Genomic DNA, 21,507 nt, shown 5'->3' on the forward strand with positions numbered 1-21,507 from the left:
TTTCAAATTTTACATTTAGTATTTGATTAAAAGGTTAACATTTTGTAAAAAATATGCAACTAACGAACATACAGGTTGCATATTTGTCTGTTAAACAAAAGTGAACTCAACATTAATTTAGTAGTACACTTCATGTTACCTGGGATCCCGAGTAGTCAAACTCTCCTGCTTGCCCAATTGACAGACCACCAGAACCCAAAATAAGAACTTTGTGAGGACGTATAATTTCACCAGGTTTAGGACTTCCCCAATATGTTAGATGTTCTGACAGCCTTTGTTTAACTGCATATAAAGATTTGAAGAACATACAATGATTAGGAAGATTAAAAAATAAATACAGGTTCCTTCAAAATTCTTCTTCACAATTATATATCAGAGTACAAAAAGAGGAAAACACTGACAAGCCCTAACCTAAGCCATTTTTGCACTAGCATTCTAACCTTGGGTATGAAGCTGCTTAGTGCAAACCTACCTTAAAAAGAAAGATAACCCAAGTTGGAGTCAAGTTATTTTTCAAAGCCCGAGGACCCAAAGTAGTGATGTGTAATTAATAAGGAGGCACACAAAGTTTTTGTTTTTTAAATTTGGACTGTACTTTTGCTCACTGTTAATCTAACAGTTACAGGCCCAATGAATCAAACAAGTTCAGAAAGCAAATAAAATCAATGACATACTGAAGATATACTGAAGTCCCAGCTGTGTTAATCGGCTTCACCCAAGAAATTTCATAAGCACAATGAGCCTCACTTAAACTGCCATCAATTAAGTACTATGAAACTAAGCTACCTTTCTGAATACAATATTTATATTAAGCCAGGGAAAATTAACACATTCATTTTTGTAAGTAACGTGGCCAGTTTAACGTGTTAAAAAATATTGTTGCATCCAGGGAAAGCAACAAGGAGATCGCTTCATACTAGTGTTCATTTTTTTGATTTATACATACCGAAATAGATACAGGGGAGTGGAATTAAAAGGGGGGAGGCAGCGTGGGGTGTGGGTCGAAGAAGATCAAATATTATAAGTTATTGTGACTGGCACTAAAACCAAAAATAAGTCTCTAGTACCTCTGTATTTAACTTGACAGTCTGTCAGGTAGCTTGCAGTGCTGACTACCCTAATACAGTCATATGAAAAAGTTTGGGAATCCCTCTCAGCCTGCATAATAATTTACTTTCAACAAAAAAAGATAACAGTGGTATGTTTTTCATTTCCTAGGAACATCTGAGTACTTTGTTTTCCGAACAAAGCTTTTTAGTGAAGCAGTATTTAGTTGTATGAAATTAAATCAAATGTGAAAAACTGGCTGTGCAAAAATGTGGGTCCCCTTGTAATTTTGCCGATTTGAATGCATGTAACTGCTCAATACTGATTACTTGCAATACCAAATTGGTTGGATTAGCTTGTTAAGCCTTGAACTTCATAGACAAGTGTGTCCAATCATGAGAAAAGGTATTTAAGGTGGTCAATTGCAAGTTGTGCTTCCATTTGACTCTCCTCTGAAGAGTGACAGCATGGGATCCTCAAAGCAACTCTCAAAAGATCTGAAAACAAAGATTGTTCAGTATCATGGTTTAGGAGAAGGCAAAAAAAAAGCTAACTGTCAGTTTCAACTGTAAGGAATGTAATCAGGAAATGGAAGGCCACAGGCACAGTTGCTGTTAAACCCAGATCTGGCAGGCCAAGAAAAATACAGGAGCTGCATATGCACAGGATTGCGAGAATGGTTACAGAGAACCCACAGATCACCTCCAAAGACCTGCAAGAAAATCTTGCTGTAGATGGTGTATCTGTGCATCGTTCTGCAATTCAGCGCAATTTGCACAAAGAACATCTGTATGGCAGGGTGATGAGAAAGAAGCCCTTTCTGCACTCACGCCACAAACAGAGTCACTTGTTGTATGCAAATGCTCGTTTAGACAAGCCAGATTCATTTTGGAACAAAGTGCTTGGACTGAGGAGACAAAAATTGAGTTATCTGGTCATAACAAAAAGCGCTTTGCATGGCGGAAGAAGAACACCGCATTCCAAGAAAAACACCTGCTACCTACTGTCAAATTTGGTGGAGGTTCCATCATGCTGTGTGGCTAGTTCAGGTACTGGGGCCCTTGTTAAAGTCGAGGGTCAGATGAATTCAACCCAATATCAACAAATTCTTCAGGATAATATTCAAGTATCAGTCACAAAGTTGAAGTTATGCAGAGGTTGGATATTCCAACAAGACAATGACCCAAAACACAGTTCAAAATCTACAAAAGGCATTCATGCAGAGAGAGAAGTACAATGTTCTGGAATGGCCGTCACAGTCCCCTGACTTGAATATTATTGAAAATCTATGGGATGATTTGAAGCAGGCTGTCCATGCTCGGCAGCCATCAAATTTAACTGAACTGGAGAGATTTTTTTAATGGAAGAATGGTCAAAAATACCTCCATCCAGAATCCAGACACTCATCAAAGGCTATAGGAGGCGTCTAGAGGCCGTTATATTTGCAAAATGAGGCTCAACGAAGTACTGATGGAATATCTGATGGGGTGCCCAAATTTATGCACCTGTCCAATTTTGTTATGATGTATATTGCATATTTTCTGTTAATCCAATAAACTTAATGTCACTGCTTAAATACTACCATTTCCATAAGGCATGTCATATTAAAAGGAAGTTGCTAGTTTGAAAGCTCAGCCAATGATAAACAAAAATCCAAAGAATTGAGAGGGGTTCCCAAACTTTTTCATATGACTGTATAATAAAATTCTACAAAACCGAAATAAAATGATTATCCCTACCCATTATTCCAGTTTCCAGTATCTTCCTTAATTTATGCAAAGAACACAAAATAACCACCCATGTAATGCACTGTGTCACTTTTTAGGCGAGATAGCTGCTACAGAGAACTTTTTTGCTTGCTAGAAACAAAGGTGTACAGCAGTGTTTTCCAACCTTTATTCTATGGTGGCTCACTTTTTGTAACCCTGAAAATCCCAAGGCACACCCCGATTCTACCAAATACAAAAACATTAATTGTCATTGTGACGGTGCGGGTCCTGCTCCATGCTCCCACTTCCAGATATGGGAGCCTCTTGAACCTGTCACTGTCGATAACGTAACCAAATGAGCTGTCAGATGAGGACAAATCACACTCAGAGCAAAGGGATGGTGTAAAAGTGTTCTGTGTTTTTATTAAAACAAACCATAACAAAACAGTGCCCAAATAAATACTGCAGTGCTTCAAAAATATTTCAATAAATAAATGATCCATAAACAGGTGAAAAAGTGGAGGTTAAAATCCAAAAACAAAACCTTTAAAATGAGGTAAAAAACAGGCTTGAAACCGTCCTTTTTAAAAAAAGAAAAAAAAAAACTGTGCCTTCTCCCTTTTAACTGGCAGCTCCCATGTTTATCCCATATGGGCCTTGCCACAGGGGAGTCACCCTATCCACAGGTGCAGCTGACCTTCAACTGGTCCGCCAGCCTTCCATCCCCTGGCTATGTACAGGCTCCCTCCCTGGACTGAGACATGGGTACCCAATGACCAGGGCGCTCACGCTGGGGCTGTCCCTTCCAAGCCTCCTCAAGTCATCCATAATTCTGGCCACTCCTGCTCCTCTGAAATGCTCAGCTGGAGCGACCCAATCAATCCGCCCCAAGTGTCGGCCAAATACAAATACAGGGCTCTCCTCCCAGTTGCCTCACTTATTCACACAACTTTTTTTACAGCCTCCTGCCTTCTTTTCTCTTTAACCTCCATCATTGTTTCTACTCTCGCGATCTCCTGTGCCGGCCCATACTTATACATCTCAATCATGCACCACAGGAAGCCAATGAAGCAATTGAGAATGATCACATCCTAATATACAGGTGGATCTTGCCCTAACTACATCATCAATACCCTGTGGATGTGCAAGCATGCCCCCGGAGACTGACACAGCCAAACGGATTAGTTATTAAAAATTGGCCATCCGTTTGGAGCTGTGGACCCACTATATCACAATCATACACATGCTAAACTGTCCACAGGGTCTTGACTACCTGAGACGCTGTTTAAAAAAAAAAAAAAAAAAAAAAAATCATTTTTGGAGACTGATGCTCACAAACACAGCACTCCGTGAATAGTCATATGCAAGAGTCACTGGCTAACACACACCCTGGTAGCTGGACACACAGCTGCAAATATTGCATAATGGCTTAAAAATGTTATTGCCAAATTTGACATTTCACTGGAGAAAATCAAAGCTGTTGTCCATGACAATGATGCTAATGTTGCAGCAGCAATGAAGAGTTTGGCAGAAAAGCATGAATGGGCATCAGTGCAATGTGCAGGTCACACACTGAATTTGGTTGTACAAAGTGGTATGGACAGCTACCAATTTATCTCCAAGTAGGTGGCAGCAGCAAGATGCCTTGTTGAACATTTAAAAAAAAGTGAACTGGCATGCACCCATTTAAAGGAAAAGCAGCGGCAAATGGGCGCAGCACAAGTACTGGTGCAAAACGCAAGTACTCGCTGGAACAATACTTCTCACATGTTACCCAGGCTGCTGGAACAAAGATGGCCAGTGACTGTTGTACTCTGTGATACAGCAGTGACTCAGAGAGGAAAATACAACTACCTTGATCTCAAGCCTGAACAGTGGAACCTGATTGAGGAGCCGAGTCAGGCCCTAAAGCCATTTGAAGCAGCTACAGTGTATGAGTGGGCAACAGTATGTTACCCTCTCTTCACTTCCACAGCTAGTACAAAGCCTTAAGAAGTCCATTCAGAGTTTAGCTTTTGAGACTGCACCAGTAAGGACATACCAAGCTCATGTGGCGGAACAGATCACAACAAGACGGCAAGGACTATCTGAACTTCAACAAAAATCTCCAAACAGTTCTAATTGCTGCTGCTCTGGATCCCAGGTTTAGAAAACTTAAGTTCTTGTCTGCTGACGAAGCATTCAAGGTCAAACGCACAGTACACACCCTGGCACTTGCTGTCAAAAAGAAAGCAACGCAGCCTGCAGCACAACACAAGATAAAGCTGTAATGCATCCAAAGAGCGTAACATCATTCTTCAACAACATACTGGGATCATCATCAGATTACAACAACAGTGACAAAGAGGATAAGGAGCAGCAGTTAAACCAAGCGGTCCAGAAAGAGGTCTTGGTATATTTCGAAGAACATCCCCTGTCCAAGAAGGAAAATCCACTGTCATAGTGGAAAACAAATGCATCATGCTATCCAACGCTGGCAAAGTCCTTTTTGTTTATTCCAGCAACATCAACACCATGAGAGCGTCTCTTTTTTGCAGCAGGAAACACTGCATCAAAGCGTAGAGCAAACCTCAGTTCTGAGCATGTTGATATGCTCACTTGTCTTCATTGCAACCACCACATGCTCCTTTAAAGGCTAATGCAAAAACACATACACCCCATCTACCTCATCTAGGGAGATAACTTTTTTTTTGCCTCCTACAAATTCCACAAAGTCTTCCAAGAAGACAGTAAAAGTTTAACTTATGCCTTAGCTGTAGTTAGGTTGAAATTTACAGTTGTGAAAATTACGTTGCACAACTTAAAGGTAATTTTAATATGTTATTATTGATTTATGCCTAAGTTTTAAGGCTGTATGTATACCTTTCTTAAAGTATTTTATAATTGGTATATTATTTTTGTGTTTGTTTGTGTTTTAGACAATGTTTTCTTTAAAACCCAGAATGTAATATTGCACTTAAATGCACTAAATGGGTTTAGTTTTTGACAAATCATTATATGCAATTTAAGCAATAAAATTGTTTTGTTTGTTCAGCAGACATCATCATCATCTAGAGATGGTTAAAGAGTAACATTTGATGTTTTAGAGAGAGAGAGAGAGAGATCACAGCTACCTGTGTTTAGAGGGTACCTGCTCATTGGCAGAGATATCACGGCCACATGCTGTTCTCCCCATGCGGGGGACACTCTCCCATCAAAGCTGAACACGAATAAAAGTTATGCATTATATATATATAAATTTGCAAAAATCTCAAGTAAACTTTTTTCACGTTGTCATTATGGAGTGTTGTGTGTAGAATTCTGAGGAAAAAATGAATTTAATCCATTTTGGAATAAGGCTGTAACATAACAAAATGTGGAAAAAGTGATGCGCTGTGAATACTTTCCGGATGCACTGTGTGTGTGTGTGTGTATATATATATATATATATATATATATATATATATATATATATATATATATATATATATATATATATATATATATATATATATATATAAAAATTGATTCGCAGCTCTGATTTTCATTTATGTAATTTTTTAAACTATGGGCTAGTATTATTGACAGACAGTGTGTTGTAATGGTTAAGATTCTGGAACTAGGACTTCAAACCCTGCGGTTCACCTTTCTGTGCTCCAATTGGAAAAACAAATGAAACGTAACCAACAGTATCTCAAATCTTGTAAGCTGCCTTGGATAACACTGTCAGTCAAATAAGAATAATCATATTATTAGGTCACTGGAGCTGCTTCCTCTTGAGCATGCTATACTACAGTATATAATTGCAGTTGAGTAAAACATTACTGTGTTAGATCAATTTATGCATTTCGTAGTGAACTGGCTTTTGTGTTTTGCAATTGCCATCAACAATTTTACAGGAAAGCGTATTCTTTTGAATTGAAATGGCTAATCAATAAGAATAATGTAAAATTTGAGCATATATTATCATCATTATATGTTTATAATTTTCAGTAGTTTATGTTGTTTAATACTTGAGTATTTTTCTTGTTTTTGAACAGATGTATGCTCAAGCTTGAAGTTTTTTTAGCCATTGGAGGTCAAAGTTCTAACACTTCATTACATTTTACTTTAACAAATTACAAACAGCAATTATGTTTACATACCACACATTTGAATTGAACATTTTTACTTTTAGGGTTGGTTTCTGAAGTGCTTGGAGTGGAAGAAAATAACTGCTAGCAAAATGTTTTGAAGGCTTTGTAATAATTAAACTGGGACCCCCAAAGTCCACGGATACAAATTAATTTGTAAAGAATTTTGGACTGCAGTGGAGCATCACCATTCAAAGTAAGCATCCCTGTTCATATATAAATGATTCCCAAGGGCAGAATGGAGGTCCCCTTTCAAAATCCATCCACCCATCCATTTTCCAACCCGCTGAATCCGAACCAAGGGTCACGGGGGTCTACTGGAGCCAATCCCAGCCAACACAGGGCACAAGGCAGGAACCAATCCCGGGCAGGGTGCCAACCCACCGCAGGACACACACACAAACACACCCACACACCAAGCACACACTAGGTCCAATTTAGAATCACCAATCTACCTAACCAGCATGTCTTTGGACTGTGGGAGGAAACCGGAGCGCCCGGAGGAAACCCACGCAGACTCGGGGAGAACATGCAAACTCCACGCAGGGAGGACCCGGGAAGCGAACCCAAGTCCCCAGGTCTCCCAACTGCAAGGCAGCAGTGCTATCCACTGCGCCACCGTTCAAAAAATCCATAGATGCAAATGTGTATTAAATTGGAGTACCTCATGAGGGAGTGGTTAAGTTTAAACTTACACCATCTGTACCCAGCTTGTCCTGGATTCGTGGACGCCACTTCCACCCCTCCCTCTCTTTCTGGTGAAGCAACACAAACTCTCGCAGCCACAACGTCTGGTACCACCATTCAACCTTTATAGTGATTGCTAACCAGTGTGCTTTGAAGAAGAGCCCATGTTGGAATGACAGTGTTAAAACGTGCTACAAAAATCTGAGAGACTCATAAAAAGCATACAAACCTTATAGTCTACTTTCTTACAGAAAGTATTCTTTAACCTTTGTATTTCTTTCTTATGTTATCTCTAGATTGGTTTTAAAAAGTGAATTGCTGCATCTGTCTTTTTTTTAGTAGTATGACACTATAATGTTCTGGTTTTCAAAAACAGAAAAAAAATTAGAAGCACTTACCAGTTTTTTCCATTTTTCCATCTTTGAAGTCCTTTACAGAATCCAAAAATACATCAAAAAGACTGACAAGGTCTGCGGGCCCAGCCTTGTGTTCTGGATGGAACTGAACACTAAAAAAAGTTAAAATGAGACCAAATTATGCTAAATTCAACAACAACAATGACACAAATATATGTATAAAGTATTAATCAGCCCTGGACTGGGTAAAAATCCATCACAACTCATTCACACACACATGCACACTCAGACTGGGCCAATTTAGACTTGTCAATCCTCCTAACATGCTAGCCTCTGGGGATGTTGGAACAAACTAGGCCTGTGCGATATATCGAGTGGCACAATATGAACAATACTTTTTAATGCATCGTTTGAAAACATGAACAATACTTTTTAATGCATCGTTTGAAAACAAACCTATCGTGCTATATTATGTAATATGTTTTATTAAACACTACAAGTGTGTAGTGCGTTATTTCTGCTAATTGTAGCACATCCTAAATGCAGTCATTGCGATTTAACCCCGCCTCCTGCTTATCTTAAACAGTAACAACAATGGCTGAGACGGAGGCAGAAACAAGTACAGCTATCAGCAATGATTTAGTGCCAAAAAAAGGTACAAATGTGACCTCCGTTGTTTGGAAATGGTTTGGCTTTAGACAAAATGATACAGAACAAAAGACTGTTATATGTAAACTTTGTAAGAGTGAAGAAGGAGCAAAGAGCGGCAACACCTCGAGCCTCTTCAATCATTTGAAAACAAAACACGTTACGAAGTACAAAGAATGTATTAAACTTCGCGAGAACTCTGCTCAAAACGCAACGAAACACATCCCTGCCGCAAAACAAATCACGCTGGCGGCAACGTTCTCTCGTTGCATGCCGTATGAAAAAACAAGCCCCAAATGGAAGGAAATAACAGCTACAGTAACATACCACATTGCAAAAGATATGGTCCCAGTTGCCACTGTCGAAAAACACGGATTTCAGAAACTACTGAGAACGATTGATCCCAAATATTTAATTCCCAGTCGGAAATACTTTGCCGAAGAAGCGCTGCCCAAATTATACAACGAGGTAAAGGAGAAAATTCTGAATCAGCTTCAGAACGTTCACCACTTCTCCACCACATCCGATCTGTGGACTAATCGTACCATGCAACCATACATGAGCCTAACGGTTCATTTTATTGAAAACCGGGAGATAAGAAGCATTGGTCTTCAGACAGGATTTGCACTAGATGACCATACTGGAGAAACGATTGCGTTGGGGCTCAAAGATGCACTTAAATCGTGGAAATTAGATGACGCGCGACAAGTGGGCATTACCACGAATAACGCTGTAAATGTGATTAAAGCCGTTGATCTGAACAAATGGAAGAGACTGCAGTGCTTTGGTCACCGGCTGAATCTGGCAATTAGTATGGCACGTGTTTGCGTGCTAGTAATGTGTCGATCACAAACGAAACGGTTCTTTGAGACGGCTCTTTTTAGTGAACGGTGGGAGCAGATTCCCGTTTTTTGGAACCGATGTCTGTGTAGTGTTTGTAGCGAAACACTAAGTGCAAACATCTAATCATGGGTCAGAACACTGCTAAATTTGGCTGAATTATAAAAGGCTGGAATGGGAAAATGAAGAGGCGTTTGGGAGCCGAAAGAGCCAATTCTTAGTGAGCTGGGCAAAATGATACAGGCTCACTAAAAAGAGCCGAAATGCCCATCACTAGTGCGTGCATGTATGAGTAATGTTTGAAAATAAATAATAACACGTAATAAATATAAGAAATTTGTAATAATAAATGTAAAGTGTGTGTGTGCACATATGAGAAATATGTTAAATAATAAATGTGCTAAGAAATAGTAAATAAACGTAAATAATAGTGTGTATGAGAAATATTATTAATTAATAATAACATAAATAATTAATAAGACTGTAATTTGTGTTTGGTTTTAGAGAGAAGCATGAGAGATCCCCGCATTGAACGGGCAATTGGTGTATGCAAAAGAATTGTTGCATGTTTTTCCTTCAGCTGGAAAAAAAGAAGGGATTTGACCGCAACACAGAAAGAACTCAATCTGCCTTCCCATCAGCTCATAACAGAATCCCCTACAAGATGGGGGTCAAGGGCAGCAATGATACAGAGAGTGTTGGAACAAGAGAGGGCCATCACCCAAGTTCTCTCATCTGACAAGAAAACCAGACATCTGGCACTTACATGGCAGGACATAGATGTACTAGAGTCAACTGATAAAGCTATTCGACCCCTCCTGGAATTTACAGATGCACTCTCAGCTCAGTCCTATGTTACAGTCTCCTATGTTACGCCAGTGCTACACCTTATTCAAACCAGCATCTTGGCTTACCAGCCAGAAGACACAGAGCTCACTATGTCTATTAAGACCAAAATTCTTGATTATCTGTGAGAGAAATTTGATGACCCTGTCACCCAGCAACTACTAGACATTGCTTCTTTTTTGGATCCACGCTTCAAAAGATCATACATTCCTGAGGAAACAGTATGAAGAGGTCAAACACAGAGTTGTGTCTGAAGTGGAGACCCTTCAACATGATGAGACCAGTGCCCAGCCTGACTTAGCTGGGGAACTTTCAGATGCAGCTGAAGCATCACCACCACCAGCCAAAAAGGAGAAGCGAAGCCTTGGTAGCTTCTTTAAGAGGCCAACATCTTTATCGACATTGTCTGACATAGATAAAATTGAAGCTGAACTTTCAACCTACCTACAAGCAGCTGAAATTGACACTGAGACAAACCCACTTGCATGGTGGAAAGAGCATGAACCAATCTTTCCAACTCTCATTTGCCTTGCAAAAAAATATCTCTACAAACAGGCCACTAGTTCGCCCTCAGAAAGGGCATTTAGAACAGGTGGCAACATAGTGAACTGCCACAGGGAATCTTTAAAGCCAGAGGCAGTTGACAGACTTGTCTTTCTTGCACAAAATTTGTGAAATTGTGTTACCTGAATGTATGTTCTTGCCACGCTTTATTTGTTTACAAAACATAGCTTAAAAAGAGCATATTGAAACATTATTATTTTAAGTTTTTTTTAGGCAAACCTAGTAAAGTAGATAAAGCATCTACTCCTACGTCACCTAATAGTCAGACAACTGGCTTTCTTGCATAAATGTTTAGATGTGTTTCTTGCATTAATGAGTATATTTTGGTTTATGCCTATGATGTAAAGTTGTAAGTTTGCAATTACATGTAAATAACTAAAGAGCAATATAAATGTGTGGCTTCTTTTTTAAGTAATAGTAGATAGGAAAAAAATATCGTTGCATATCGTATATTGACTTTTGGTCCAAAAATATCGCAATTTGAATTTTGAGCCATATCGCCCAGCCCTAGAACAAACTCCCCAAAACACACACGTGTCTAAATTTTGCTCATTTTTCCCCATAACAACCCAGAATGCTGTTTGTATAATGTAAAAAGATCAACAATTCTGCTCCCACCACAAAATATTAATAAATGTCAGATTTTAAATTAAAATATTAGGAAAAACAATCCCAGTAAAAGAATAAAAATGTGCATTAACATTAATTAGTAAACAGGTGTGTTTTCTTAATCATTTCAATCATTATTAAAATTCAACAGCACAAAATAATCCTGAAGCATATGATAACATGAGCCTAAGTGATAAATAGAAGGACATCACAAATAAATACCTGAAGAATGGTTTTGAGTTGTGGACAATACCCTCATTGGAATGGTCATTTGCATTTGTGAAAAGAACTGACCAATCCTCAGGTAGAGTTGTTGGATCCACAGCAAAGCCATGATTCTGAGATGTGATAAAACAACGCTTTGTGTCATTATGAAGGCATGGCTGGTTGTGTCCTCTGTTTCCATATCTAGGTTTATAGAAGATAAAGAAATAAAATGAATTCAGAGGTAAATATGCCATAATTTATAAATGAAATCCATTCATATGGTAAAAATGAAGTCTATGTCCTATATATGCTGCTATCCCACAAGGATTTTTAAAAAAATGCTCCAAGGAATGTCCTGATGTTAGTATATTTTTTTTTATTAAACACCAAAACCAGTGAAATTTTGTGATTCTCAATACCTGTTCAGTACCACAGCAAAAAACAGAAATCCCATTCAATAGCTTATTATTAAAAGTACCTCCATTATTCAAATGAACAATGCTGTTCTTTTTTGGAAAACCATAAAATATATAAATACTAACAGTAGCAACAGCTGTAAAATAGTAGTATATCCATCAAATAGTCACCCAATTTTAATAAATATCAACATACAGTCACCCCTCCAAATTGTCAAATTTTTCATTAGCGGATTTACAGTCAACAATGCCGGAAGATCACAGAACTCAAACAACATAAGGCAATGATATACAAACAATACAGAAAATCACATAAAATCATCTCTGTATACATATACACACACATACTAGGTGGCTCTGCCCCTGCTCGCTTTTCTCTCCAACCCCTTTGCTTACACTACGTGCTTGCCTCTTTGTGGTTCTGCAGCTCACATATGGGAATGTGAATGTACAATTTACAACTATTGTACATTACAGCGAGTAATTAACCATATTAAAAAATAGTAAAATGTAACAATTTGAAAGTAAATTACGTTTCATGTTGCGTTAAGAGTTATCCGTTGTGTAATAGGATTTCATCCTTTTTGGCTTTGAAATTAACACACAAAAACCTTTTAAACTTACACTTTTACTGTAAAACTTCAGTAAAAACAATTTTTGGAATTAAATATTCGTTAATATCGCACTGAATTATGATTCTGTGTTTGGACTTTCATCGTGACAATGCAATGTATAACTGCCAGTGATTTAATTTTGTTTCTTTCTCAATTAAATAAAGACTTTTTCGAATGTTTGGCTCTGAGATTTGTAAATTGTCTTTGCAAAGGCTATTCTAATGGGAAACTGTAAACATTTTAATACGATTGACATAAAGTTCTCCTTTGTTATCTAATGTTATTCCCTGAAGATGTACTACATTACTTTTCTTGGATACATCCTTCTTTCAACAGTAATTCATGCGGAGGAAGGTCGAACGGTATTAATGATTGTAGATATTCTTCGGGATATTGTAAGTTGATGTTTTCATCTTCAGCACAAACACCACCAACTGTTTCAGCATAGTCTATTGATACACATTTAACGAATTTGCCATGTAAGCGATAGACATGTTTGGCGTTAATTCATTTGACTTCGTTTCTTGGTGCTAGGATTGCTCACACTCATTTTTACGGTTGATAACACTTCATGATGAAATTCTTCAATAAGATTTGGACATAATAAGTCTTCTTTAATTTGGAACTTAAAAGTGAGGAAAAATGTTAAAATGTATAAGAGCTGAGAGAGCAAGAACTGTGTCTGTCAAAAGCATTCACACGAATGAGAGGTGAGGGGACCGTGGGCGTGGTTCAATATGGTTGAGAGGAGGGCGTGACTTGAAAACATCTCATGCCTAAAGTCTCGACTCGCAGAACTTGAAAAAATCGACCAAAAAGCCTCGTCTCAAATCTTCCAAAAAGTCTCGTAGGGTTTTTTTTTATATAATAGAGAGACATAAAATTCAACATCTGTCTGTTTTTCATGAGAGAACTACTTAACGGATTTATGTTGGGTATACTCTTTAATAAAATCTCTGTGTGCGTCCAGGTGTTTGTGTGTGTGTGTCTTCTGGTGAAGTGCACATGCGCGGGGCATGGTGCGATGCGCGATATTACTGTCAGAGAAAGTTACAGGCGTTTTACGGAAATACAAACCAGTATTGCTGCGAGAGGAAATTAAATGTACACAATACAGTGACTCATATTACAGCCACATACAAGCCAGTACTACTGTCAGAGGAGATTAAAGGCATATTACCGACGCGCACGCCTGTATTACCGCCAGAGAAAATTAAAGGTATATTAGACGTACAACCCAGCAGACGTACAAGACAGTATTACTGTCACAGAAAATTAAAGACACAATATACGGTGGCAGCTCACGAAGAACGGTCAGCTCAGCAAGTAAACATCAACAAAAGAAATGCTGAAAGAAAGAAAAATACAACCAACAAAAATAATGAGGTCAAAGTCCCTTGCCATTTAATACAGACTGTTCCTACTAATGTTTATGCACTACTGTTCTAGCGCCCGTTATTGTAACGGGCTAAATGACTAGTTTTACTATAATTTGCTTGATTATTCCGGTTGATTTTGCGACTTCTCTCATCGTGCTATGTATCATAGTTCACCTGCAGCAGCAATTTATAACCACGAAGTTAAGAGAGAGGCTGTGGGCCGAGGGGAGAAAGAGGCATAAAATTAATCAATTGGTACTCAAATTATTTGACACGCTGTCACGGACATACACTTCAATAAATACCATTTTAGAACACCATGATTCAGATCATTATCCTACAGAATTTTAAAATTCCATTAATCCTCCAGACATGCTGCTCCACAACTTAGCATTGAAAGTAGGAGCACCTGTTATCCTTTTGAGAAACCTGAACCCACCAGAACTTTGCAATGGAACCCGTCTCCAGGTCTGTCAGTTTCAGAAAAACATCATAGAGGCGATAATCATGAGGTCTTAAATTTTAAATTTGCGATTGACTTGGGGATCATTCCAGTGTAACATTCGGGGGGTGGAGGGGTGTGAGGTATTATATTAAGGGGAATTCAACATAGGATTCATAAAGAATTGTATCTTTATTGAGTACTTGATTTATCTTACCATGTGCACATTCTAAATTTATTCTTATATTTTCACAATAATGGAAACATACTGCTTAAAATCAAAAAAATTAATTATAGCTGTACTGTTGAATTAGTAAATTCCAAGATAATTCAGGATAATTTCATTTAAACCAACTCTTTAAAGCTGTTTCTCTAATAACATGCTTTTAAAATCAGGTCTGTCTGAAAATCACTTAGATTTGTAACCATTTGCCATTGTAAAACTACCGGTGCTTTAAAAATAAATAAATAAATAAAAACATTTATCCAAACCTGAAGGTTTTCTGTGTGAAATCAGTCTTGTCAGTTCTACATTAATCATTTCAGACCTTCTGTAAAAAAAAAAAGCCCTTGCTGTGCGGTTTTCAAGGTACAGTATTATACATGAGTTATTGCTTAGCCTGTATACAACTCCAGAATTAGAAAATTACCTGCACTGACGTTCTCCATGGTCAACTAATATGAACCAATCAAGTATATATGTGCTTTTACTACATTTACCTCATTTTAGGGCCAACATCCATGAACATTAGTCTGCCTTCAAAATACAAACAAATTATATAAATTCAGCATTTGCATATTTGTAAATTAACAATGAACTAGGATGTTTTGCACATCCTGCTGTGTATTTCAACAATTATGTGCTTCTATTAACACAGTACACATCATATTAATAGGCAGATGTGCTCTGTTCAATACACTGGAACACTATATGAATTTTATATATACAGTAGACCCCCGCGAAGTCGCATTTCAGAGTTCGCGGCCTCAGTCATTCGCGGATTTTTCCTTAGAACCTATCTAATAATTGTTAGCGGAAACCGCAAATATCCACCGCAATTTTTATGGCTTTTCTTGTGGAAATACTGTACTGTAGAGAGAACAGGAAGCAACTGTAGTGGAGAACGCAGCTTCCATTCCGAAATTTGGAATTCGCGGGGGTTACGTTCCTAGAGCACCCGCGAATTGTGAAAAAATGCAAATTTTAGATGTGGTTAAAAAACTGCCTATTTTTATAGTTTAAACTCTAAATATGCCCCCAAAACAATTTCATTTCATTTCAAACTCAGCTTAATACATTACCTAAAAAAAAAAATAAAAAATTAAAAGGTAAACCCGTATACTGCACAGTACTGTAATGTTATGTCTCTTGCAGTGCTAGAACGTAAAATACAGATGTTACCACTATATGTACTGTAATTCATGCAAGCACGTTTTCATTGCCAGAAGCCTTAGAAGCCTTTTCCCTGGCTACAACTGTTTTGAGCACTGCCAGTGTGCAGTTTTCCCTCACATTCCTATATGAGTAATTGTGGATGTGTACAGCGTCCCCCCCCATAACTCTGAATTGTATATACGATTTTCAGAATTTTGGTATTGACTTGTTATTGAAGTATCAATTCTTGTAATGTCCCTATCCAGAACAGCTGTGTAAATTATACTTTAATCCAACTACCTATATCAACTGATGGCAATTTTCAAGGTATTCAAAGGATGTGAGATACTATTCTTTGTACATGTTTTTCGCCATGGAAATTTTTGTATGCATCTACAGTATGTCATTTAATTCTTACAGATTAACAACTACAATTAATGCCTTTACTTGTTTAACTTTCTGCCTGCCCTACTGAAAGACACAGTGGCAACATGCACAGACTTACTCTTGGCATAGTCCTATGCTGACTTTAAACTGAACAGATTTAATAGCAACTATGCAAAGACACCTCTTGCTACACAAGAACAAGGAGAAAAATGGAATGCAGCATAAGCCTTGAGGACACTTGTGGTATTTTATCTGGAATGATGTGCTATTAGTAGACTTACCCACAACAACTTGATTCAAAAAAAAAAAAAAAACACCACACCATGCAATGAATATCAAGTCTGGTTGACCTTCACCCAGGATGGAGATGCTGGGACCCAAATCTAGAACCAGGTTCTTTATTTTCTTTAAACGTTTTCAAAGACAATTATGACTTTTTATACACTATAATTTTCTCAAGAATAAAGCTCATAGATGCAGTAGACATTTACAAAAAGGCCAAGGACACTCTCAGGCAATGGAATGAAAACATTTTTGAGCAGTTATAAAACAAATTGTGGAAAGTCTGCTTTGAACATGAACATCAGCTTAAGCAAAACTCATGTAGTCAGCAAATAAAAGTGTAAACAAACCCCAGTAATAAGCTGAAGACATGTGAAAATTAAATTAGATTTTTAAGACAAAAATTATCAAAAACACATCAACTGATGTGCAGTTATTAAAAAAATACATTATATCCAGCAAATATAATGGAACACTAATGAAGTTTGCCACAGATTTTAATGACTGTTACAAAATATCAGCTAAGTTTCAAATTTAACTTGCATAGCGTATTCAATATTGTTTCTACATTTTCTAATGTTGAGAAGAGGTCCAGAAGAGGACCCCCTCATGGAGTGCAGTGAAAAATATTTTACAGTACAGCTTTAACCAACAGGGTTCATGACATTTTGTGTAAAGATATATATACACTTGTTGTACCAATTGGCACGGACAATGCACATAATGTTATTTATTATATATCATATATATTTGGCCTTACTTCATTTTGTATGTTTTAGCTCCAATAGCTAGGGAAAGGAGTTGATGCCCCAAGCAGATTCCAAACACAGGTTTAGGATTCTCTTGAAAAATTATTTTACTTATGTTTTCAATTGTTTCTTTGCAGAACACAGGATCTCCAGGGCCATTGCTGATGAAAAAACCATCATAAGCTACAGGGGAAAAAAAAGAGTTTAATATTTGTTGTTGAAGATATTATAGTCTAAAATGCACTCCACAATATTAGCTTCAAATCTGGTGAGCTAAACTAAGGTTATAATTTTCTTTAACGGTATGTCTGTGACCTAAAAGCAATATACAGCTCATCACAAGTTATTACTTAATTTAACCATGTTTGACAGTATCACAGAAGTATGTCTGCTACTAAACTGCTGCAAATTGGGCAGTTAAAAGTAAACATATTTATAACTACTCAAACCATTATATAAATAAGAACTTACTACATCAAGCCCACATCCAAACCCCAATGCCCTAAACTAATATATTGCAATCATCTCCACTATAATAAAAAGTACTAAAGATCTCTGTGTCCTATGAAAGATTTAGGTGCATTTTAAGAGAGCTACCTTTAATATCCAAAGGGAAGTCCCATGGCACAACAGTTACCGAGGCTCCTCTTTCGCAGAGACACCGAAGCTGGTTATATTTTAGACCACAATCCACAGTTACAATCTTCACTTTGCCATTTGGATTAAACAATATTGGTTCCTAGTATATTAATAAGGTAGAATATGCCTAAAATTAGCGTTTTGCTTCAAATACAAATGCACACATTGTTGATCAACTTGCATGGTGTATGCAGTATCCACAGTCATTAAAATTCTAAGTAAAATTAATTTTACAATGATATAACAAAATAGGAAGGATGTACAATTCCTTTTTAATAATTTGTCAGCCTAGAATTCATTTCAACTGTGTACCTTTATAGAGACCTCCTTAACTAAATTCTTCTTGTCTGGATCATCAAAAGGAATCTGGTCAAGTGGAGTACCTTCCACAACAAGCTTTCCCAGCATGGTACCTTTTTCTCTGATTTTCTTGGTCAGACTTCTTGTATCTATGCCTATACAATATGGAGGTTAAGAACGGAACAGAAAAAACAATGTTTATGTAATAAACATTAAGTTAATAAAAGTTATTATAAACACAAAAATTTCTGAAATAAAAATATTTTAATAAGTGCATTCAAGCATTAACTTTTAAAAGCAAACATGTTTTTATTAATAAATAAAATTCATTTTCTGGTGCGCTTGAAATAAAGGTCTTGCTCGTAAATCAGTCATATCACCCCACATTAACTTTGTTCAAAACACTTAACGCAGTACCTCTCTTAATTCAATAAAATGACAAACATTTAAAAATATAAACTCCTACTCAGACTAGTGTTCTAAACTTAGAATAGTGAATTACTTTTCATCAACTTTTATGATGAAAAAAATAGTTCAATAAAAATATGTTAAAAGAAACGTCAGTATGATTATCACTGAATTCTAAAGCAAGGTAGCATTTAGACTAAGGAAAGGAACTAACTTTTGGGTTGGAGGGCACTGTCACTCATACCAAGCCACAGTGCTATGACAAAGTAAGTGCACCCTATGAGAAAATGTGTGTTCTTTAAAATACAGGTAAAATTCCATTACAACGAATATCTTTATAATGAAATTTTCATTACAACGAAGTATGTTTATGGTCCCGACAGCTTCCCCATATGACACGAGTCTATAGAAATCTTGTTACTACGAAGTACATTCAGCAGATACTTTCATTACAACAAACTGCCTGGATGAATCATCCACAGAGCAGTTAGTTCTGTGGCTGAAGCTCAGTTGTGCACAACGATCCCCAAACAGAAACACTGTAATTTTTATTTCTTTCTTCGAACTTTCCTCGTACGTTTTTTTTTTTTTTGCCTTTTTTGCTTCCTGCAGTTTTCAGCGATACCTTTTGCTTATTGCTCGTCAATATTTGAAAAACAGCCATTGGAATTTAACTCATTGTCACCCTCCTATAGAAACGGCAGACACGAAAAAACGATAACACTTCACATTAGAAAAAAAAAAAACTTCAATTTTTTCCAGCTCTCGATTGAAGCAGAACGAAAAAAAGACGTTGCCAGTGAATTCGGAATTTCGTCATCAACACTGTCAACTTTCTTGAAAGAAAAATCTTGGGTTGCAAACGTATGTGTACTGCTGCATTTGAAGACGCCGAAAAAGCCGTTTCTATGTGGTTCAGTGATGCTCGTTCAAGAAACATTCCTATTAATGCGGCACTCATTCAAGAGAATGTGAGGTTTGTAAACTCTCTTGGGACCTCCCAAAACTAGACAGCAAGCCGAAGAGCGTCCTGAAGTGCAATCTCCGCGTCTGTACAGGGCAATAGCATGCTCACAGAAATGCTGCGTCTCTCTGCCAAAGTAAACAGAAAAGACCTCGATGGGTGATGCAAGGTTAGGAGCACGTAAATTGTAAATGCAGATAACATGATTACTTGATCACTGACCTGCACGACCGTGCCTGACTGCTGTGTCTGTGTACAGCAGAGTGGTAGATCCCGCTACAATAAGTAAATGCGTCGTTCCTGTTTCAAGCCGAATAAAGCTGGTTTTGCTAAAGTACCGAGACTCAGCCTTGTGTTTTGGGGTGCAAGACGGACTTATATCGCAACCTCGATCTTTTATGATTTGCTTCTGTGGCGCTTCACTGCAACACTGTGAGCCTCCTATTGCCCTGCCCCAGCAACGGACAATAATCTTCCATAGACGTTGCAATCACGCTTCAGGACACACTTCAGCATGTCATTCCTGTTGGGTGGGGAGATGGGGGGGGGGGAGTCTCAAAAGAGTTCAGAAACCTCACAATATGAAGAAAAAAAAAATGATGATTTGGCTTCCGATTGATAACCGTGCTGCCCACAACATGCTTCCACATTTAGATAATGTTTGCGTTGAATTCCACCCACCCAATTGCATGGCAGCACTTCAGCCATTGGGTTTGGACATCATTTGCACCCTGAAAGTGTATCATCACAAGGAAATTCTGAAAAAATTCTCATCAGCATAACTTGTAGGCAGGAGGAGATTCAAATTAACGTGAAAGAAGCTACTGAAATGATTGCAAACGCCTGGACGCAAGTTAAAGAAAGCACTAGTAACAAATACAGAATCTCATTACAACTAAATATTTTTTAGGTCCCTGGGAGTTCATTGTAACGGAATTTTACCTGTATTTGCATTTAATTTTTATTTGATATTAAATTTCATCAATACTGATAAAAGTGATCTAATTTAACAATTTTTTTTAGTACGGTAAGTAATGACATTGACTGCAGTGGGAGAAACAGGTATAAAACTAGCTTCAATAGCGGCTATTGCTCACAACAGGAGAATAAAGTCCTTGTAGACATTTTTTGCTAATTGCATATTGTCTCCTATATTGATTTGGAGAAAATTCTTCCTTGCAGAAGTTCTTTAACCGTGTGATGTTTGAGGCTTTTCCTAAATATACTATCTGAATCAAGGTCCTGTGTTTAATTGCAAAGTATTTTTATGAAGCAAATAAATTTAATATATACAGTAATGCCAAAAACTCCCCCCATGGACAGCTGAGCTGCAGCCATGCAAGCTTTTTTCTGTTTTTTGTAATAATGAAAATGTATATAGTACAGTTTACAGTATAAAAGTTTACACAATGTGCCCTTAACACTTCAATATGGCTAACATGTTAATTATGATAGACAGACACTTTATTAATCCCTAAGGGGAAATTCACATACTCCAGCAGCAGCATACTGATAAAGAACAATATTAAATTAAAGAGTGATAACAATGCCAATAACAATGCAGGTATACAGACAGACAATAACTTTGTATAATTTTAGCGTTTACCCCGGGTGGAAATGAAGAGTCGCATAGTGTGGGGGAGGAACGATTTCCTCAGTCTGTCAGTGGAGCAGGACAGTGACAGCATTCTGTCGCTGAAGCTGCTCCTTTGTCTGGTGATGATACTGTTTAGTGGATGCAGTGGATTCTCCATTATTGACAGGAGCCTCCTCAGTGCCCGTCGCTCTGCCACAGATGTCAAACTGTCCAGCTCCATGCCTACAATAGAGCCTGCCTTCCTCACCAGTTTGTCCAGGCGTGAGGCGTCCCTCTTCTTTATGCTGCTTCCCCAGCACACCACTGCGTAGAAGAGGGCGCTCGCCACAA

The 21,507-nt window shown here is 37.7% G+C and overlaps 1 protein-coding gene across 3 annotated transcripts in view; it reads right to left on the bottom strand.

Moving 5' to 3' along the window:
* The window catches only part of cad (carbamoyl-phosphate synthetase 2, aspartate transcarbamylase, and dihydroorotase), a 134,863-nt gene that overhangs the window by 99,331 nt on the left and 14,025 nt on the right, over positions 1–21,507 (bottom strand). For all 3 annotated transcript variants that reach the window (XM_028796796.2, XM_028796794.2, XM_028796793.2), the window contains exons 4-9: positions 18,221–18,363; positions 17,867–18,008; positions 17,281–17,452; positions 11,641–11,826; positions 7,954–8,063; positions 140–282 (exon numbers count right to left, since the gene is read on the bottom strand). In XM_028796796.2, the coding sequence (XP_028652629.2) occupies positions 140–282; positions 7,954–8,063; positions 11,641–11,826; positions 17,281–17,452; positions 17,867–18,008; positions 18,221–18,363 (896 nt within the window). The remainder of the gene's footprint in view (positions 1–139; positions 283–7,953; positions 8,064–11,640; positions 11,827–17,280; positions 17,453–17,866; positions 18,009–18,220; positions 18,364–21,507) is intronic.

Source organism: Erpetoichthys calabaricus, chromosome 3 (assembly GCF_900747795.2).
Source record: "Erpetoichthys calabaricus chromosome 3, fErpCal1.3, whole genome shotgun sequence".
Lineage (NCBI taxonomy): Eukaryota > Metazoa > Chordata > Cladistia > Polypteriformes > Polypteridae > Erpetoichthys > Erpetoichthys calabaricus.